This window comes from Pangasianodon hypophthalmus, chromosome 16 (genome assembly GCF_027358585.1).
Source record: "Pangasianodon hypophthalmus isolate fPanHyp1 chromosome 16, fPanHyp1.pri, whole genome shotgun sequence".
Taxonomy (NCBI): domain Eukaryota; kingdom Metazoa; phylum Chordata; class Actinopteri; order Siluriformes; family Pangasiidae; genus Pangasianodon; species Pangasianodon hypophthalmus.
Window position 1 is genome coordinate 25,032,255 of NC_069725.1, and position 5,599 is coordinate 25,037,853.

Consider the following 5,599-nt stretch of genomic DNA (forward strand, 5'->3'; position numbering starts at 1 on the left):
GACTCTCAGTTTTGACTCATTAGGTTAGCATTCTGGTTGCTAACTTTCATGACTGGTGAAGATTACACAAGAAATTAGCCCCGCCCACTTTAACAAGGGACAAACTCTGGCTAAGGTTGTGTGAAATTCCGTAATAGAAACAACACACACACACAAACACACACACACACAAACCCACACACACTCACACACACACACACACAAACCCACACACACACACTCACCAGGCTCAATTTTGCCCCTCAATGGAGGCAAAAATGTTGTTCAGCAGGACGGAGTTCATGGTGTTATAGACGGCCATCTTTACCTTCCGTCCATCTGCTGCTGAAAACTCAGGACCCAGAACACAGTGGACGTACGGGAGACGCCCACTCCACCCCCGCGGACACGCCACGCCCGACAGCTGACTGGACGGGGGGGGGGGCGGGGCAGAGCGGAGTGGGGCGGGGCATGACAGAGAGAGACAGACAGTATGTGAGAGAGGAATCACTCCATCACTCCTGCTGGGTAAAAGATTGACCTGGTGGGCGGAGCTACCTGAGCAGTTTGGAAGCCACATTGGCACTGATTGGCTGAGCCAAGATGATTGGCAGCCCGGAGGACTGGGTGGGCGGGAACTGGGTGTGATTAAAGGAGGGGAAACCAGGAGTGAAGGGATCACCTGATCCTAGGTGCACCTACACACACACACACACACACACACACGCATTAATTAATTAGTAATAAACATGATTAAATAAAAACTCTATTTTGACAATGTAAATTCACTTTCTCATCTTTCCTTTCATCTTTTCTTTTCTTTCATGCTATAGAGACCAGGTTTTTATTCATTTCTTCTATCACTATTTCCTTTCTTTCAATTTTCCTTTCTTTCCCCGTACATGTTCGGAGATAGCGGCGTTGCTATGGAGCCCAAGTCGCCGTGGATCCTGTGGAATGTCGGCGGGGTCTGGGTAAATGAGGATGCCCACATGCCCCGCCTCCTGCGCATGCCACACCTTCTCAGCGAAGCTCACGCCCCCTCCGACCCTCGCTACGGCAATGGAGCCGTTCAGAGCCACGCCCATCTCCTTCAGCTGATCAAAGTCCTCCTGACGGGCGTAATTTACATAAACCACGCCCCCCTAAACACACACACACACACCCATTACACACATCATATAAAATATATGCACTATATATTGTTGCCGTTGCCATGGTGTTGCCGTGGTTACCGTGGCTGTTCCCGTGGCACTGTATGCGCAGTAATCAGCATGGTCTAATAGCATCTCTTCAAGCGCCGCCCCCTCAGCATCAACCAACCACAGTGCGTTCCTCTGCGTCCTGAGACACACAAACACAATTTTACACACACACACGCGCGCACACACGCACACACACGTGCACACACACACCTGGAGGGGAACTGCAGCGTGGCGTAGTGGGAGTCGGTCCACGTGTGGTCCATGTGAAGGTTCTGGAAGCTCTGCAGAATCTCCATGGCTAAAGCATGACCCTCTGAGGACCCCGCAGGGTGGGCCGTCCTGCTCACTCGCCTGATCACAAACATCAAACACATCAAACCGGTTCTAGAGCCGCTGGTCACACACCATCTCACACCTTTAAACAGTAACGATCTGTCATTAATAACATTTACTCCAGTGTGTGTCTCTGAGTGTGTGTGTGTGTGTGTGTGTATGAGGGAAGGTGTCCACGTTGAGCGTGTATATATATACATATATATATATATATGCGTGTTCTAACTGGACTGTGTCCTCGATCTTCTCCTCCTGCAGGTATTTCTTCAGCATGTCTCTCAGTTCCCCCAGGTACATCCCCCCCGTCTTTGGAGAATGGTCCGGTCCGGCCGTGTCATCGACGAGCACCAGCTCCCCCTCGTCCACACAGAGAGGGCACATTCCATGAGACGACACGTATCCCAGCAGGAATGCTGTGGAACCCAACACACACACACACACACACCACTTGTTGAACTCTGTGTGTGTGTGTGTGTGTGTGTGTGTGTGAGAGAGAGAGAGGGAGAGAGAGAGAGTGTGTGTGTGTGTGTGTGTGTGTGTGTGTGTACCTGTAGTGAATATCAGCAGTCCTGTCAATGTCAGATATACTACAGCTTTCCTCCGACTGAGCCGCTGTCGTAGCATCAAGCCTGTGACATCATTATTAAGGCCCTCCTCTGAGCCTACCTCTGATCCTGATTGGACAAGCTTCAGCTCCACTTGAGATACAGAGCCCCTGACCCCGCCCACTTCTTCCACCCTGGCCCTGCCTCTTGAGGACTGAGTGAGACAGAGCGAGCACACTTCACACACACTCAGTAACACTTAGTACACTTCATTATCAGCTTATTATTCTGATTGAAACACTGTGGTAATGGAGGACAATATTAATCCAGTGTGTGTGTGCGTGTGTCTGTGTGTGTGTGTGTGTTGTGCTCTCACCACGGCTAGCAGCCTTCGCACAGGATCAGCCATCAACCTCCTCTACGACCTGAATACACACACACACATACACACACACACACACACACACATTGTGATTTAGGACTTATCAGAATTAGAAAAATCAAACCACATGTAAACACCATCATCAGTCCACTGTGGGCGTGTCCCAAACCACACACCCAATTCACCAAACTCCCAGAGTGCATTGCAGCAGGTTGGTATGACACTGATGCAATAGCATCCATGTAGAGAGTGAGACAGATGGTGACATCGTGACCGTGTCTTACACACTCCTGTCCCTATCCTTCTGTCTCTATCTGTCACTTCCAGGAGACACAGGAAAGGAGAGAGGGGGAGATAAGAGACGGACAAACTGCCGCACCCTCTTTCACACACACACACACACACACACACACACACACATACAGGGGCAGTGCCATGGTGTTCATGCAATCTAACACACATGAATCATTGTGGTGGAATTAATGCAGGCTGATGTTTAAACACGTGGCTTGTGCTACAGTGTGCTCCATAATTATTGGCACCCTTCACGAAAAGGAGCAAAAATCATGCTAGAATATATATTACACACAATCATTCAAACTTTCCACTTCAACACCAACCACATTCACGTAAGGAATAAAACATGCCTAGGTGGTGTGATTATTTTCCTATAACAGCATGTACCCAGGTGATTGATTCCTCTTACACCACAGCAACTTACCAACTATTACAATTTTTATTTAGTAAAGTACGTCACATCATACTTTTATCTATTTGCTGGTGTGGAACGTCTGTGAAACGAGTTAGTTCCCTTTGCAGCTTACGTTATAGCAGCCATAAACACTCGTTCCCTCACCAGCCTCTTTATTCTCTCTCTTCTAGTTAATAAGACAAAAATAAACACAGCTTGTTCCGCATGTTAGTGAGAAACCGCAAAGAAGCGTAAACTCCTCTGTTTTACAGCTTTACCGCTGACTGTTACAAAGCACTGACACTGGAGACTCCTTCCATACATGTTAGATAAATTACAGAAAACTTCACCATATCAACAATTACACACATTTTTAATCTGTTTATTATTAGATTTAGATAACGTGGAGTGCAAAAGTTTGAGGACCCTCAGGACAATTTTGTCACCTTTGTTTACACGCTACAGATTTTATTCAGATCACGTCGACAGATTGAGAGGTTCAGAGCACAACTCCTCTGTTGATCTTTACTCACGTTTCATTTTTGGAATCTTAGAAGTTTAGTTATAGGTAGATAAACTGGGAAATAAATGCACATTTTCCCTTGTTCCAATCAACAACCATGGAGGGCACAAACTTTTGCCCCAGACTGTAACTACTACAACTAACTCATTAAAGGGGAATTCCACCAGAATGTTCTGCTTAACACAGCATCGATCCCTGTCTTACACACACACACACACACACACACACACACACAGAGGCCAAGGCCACAGATCACACAGTCATTTCCAGCAAACACACACATCAGATACCAGATACACACTCCAAAAAACCCCACCAGCTATGTGCTATACACACACACACACACAATATTACTCCACTTATGGGCCCTGAATGTTACTTTAGAAAGTCAAATCCCTAATAATCCAGTTATAACAAATTAAACCAGAAATCCAAGTCGTCATAAACATTTGACTTTAAATAGTTACTTCAAGAATATTTTAAAAAATTTTATTGCGAATCCAAATTGCTCAAATCACTCTGTGTGTGTTTGTGTGTGTGTGTGTGTGTCACTATCAGAAGAGAGCAGAAACACACACATGATCTCACCACAATGGGAAAATAATAAACACAACAGCCGAGTGCGAAAGTTTGCATCCCCTCAAATCGATGAAGTCAACAACCCATTTTACTGAAAGTGATGTAAATGTGTGTTTATTTCTCTAAGAACTCTTCGTGCAGTTCCAGTTTGCATTTTTGTGACTCTCTCTCGTCCACAGGTTGGTTGCGTCTTTGCGTCTGTTTTTAGCTAGCGTGTGTGTAAGCTGTTGACTTTTAACTCTTTTAAAAGTCATCATGTGTTGAGTTTTAAAGTCAGTGTGTAATGTTCCTTTCTTATCACAGGTAACAGAAATGATCAAATAGCCTAAACAATATAAGTTTAAAGGTGTGCACTCACCTCTCTATTAATGTGTGTGTCCAACTTTTACCTTTAAACTTTAAAACTTCCTGAAATCCCTTTGTGGACATTAGACTCCTAGATGAAGCACAAAATAAAATAAGTGAAACTTTTGAGTGAGACTCATCGAGAGAATCTCATTTGCATATTTCATACGTGTATTTCAGTGTTCTGTTGCATTATGATGTAGTGCAACATAAATGATAAAAAACATGTTTAAATGAACATTTCATTGTGTTTTGTAGGTAAAGTGTAAACTAGTGATCTAGTTCATTTTCACTTCCAAGCAAAAAAAAAAAAAAAAAAAAAACACAGGTGGTGAAATCTTTTGCACTCAACTTTACATAAATCGATAATGAACTCGGAACAAGCCAACCAATCGTGAGGCCCCCTGACCTTTTACCCACACACACACACACACACACACATTGTGACATATTTACACTGAAGTTAAATAAAACTTCACCTTCAACATCCAACATTTCACTTTTTCAAATAGAGTTCATACTGAAATTGCCATGTATTCCTAGCATGATGGGGACATTTGCCACACACACACACACACACACACACACACACACACACACACACACACACACACACACGCACGCTTCAATTTCCAACAAAACTCACTTAAAATTCTTAAAGACTCATAAAATAAACAGAGCAGTAAACCAGCATGAAGAAGATACTCACGTTCTCTAACAGCAGTGTGTGTGTGTGTGTGTGTGTGTGTGTGTGTGTGTGTGTGTCTCTTAACTGACTGCATTTAAACCCCGCCCCCTTTCACATGGCCATGGTACAGGATTAGTCAAGAGGAGGGGTTTTAGATTATTTATTATGTTAATGTCAATATAATATAATAAAATATACTGTATAATAATGTTAATATATGATTTTAATAATATATTTGTGTATTAAATAGAAAATAATAAAGAAATATAATATAATAAATAAAAAATAAAATGATATTTTTGTTCTACATGGCACACACACACAGTCTT

At 43.6% G+C, this 5,599-nt stretch overlaps 1 protein-coding gene across 1 annotated transcript in view; it reads right to left on the reverse strand.

Moving 5' to 3' along the window:
- tfr2 (transferrin receptor 2) overlaps positions 1–5,334 on the reverse strand; it is a 10,764-nt gene extending 5,430 nt beyond the window's left edge. The window contains 10 exon segments of the mRNA XM_053240529.1: positions 225–407; positions 538–677; positions 882–1,124; positions 1,215–1,323; positions 1,395–1,535; positions 1,744–1,930; positions 2,066–2,276; positions 2,439–2,487; positions 4,596–4,673; positions 5,292–5,334. Of these exon segments, the coding sequence (XP_053096504.1) occupies positions 225–407; positions 538–677; positions 882–1,124; positions 1,215–1,323; positions 1,395–1,535; positions 1,744–1,930; positions 2,066–2,276; positions 2,439–2,471 (1,247 nt within the window). The 5' untranslated portion in view covers positions 2,472–2,487; positions 4,596–4,673; positions 5,292–5,334.
- Positions 5,335–5,599: the final 265 nt, after the last annotated feature.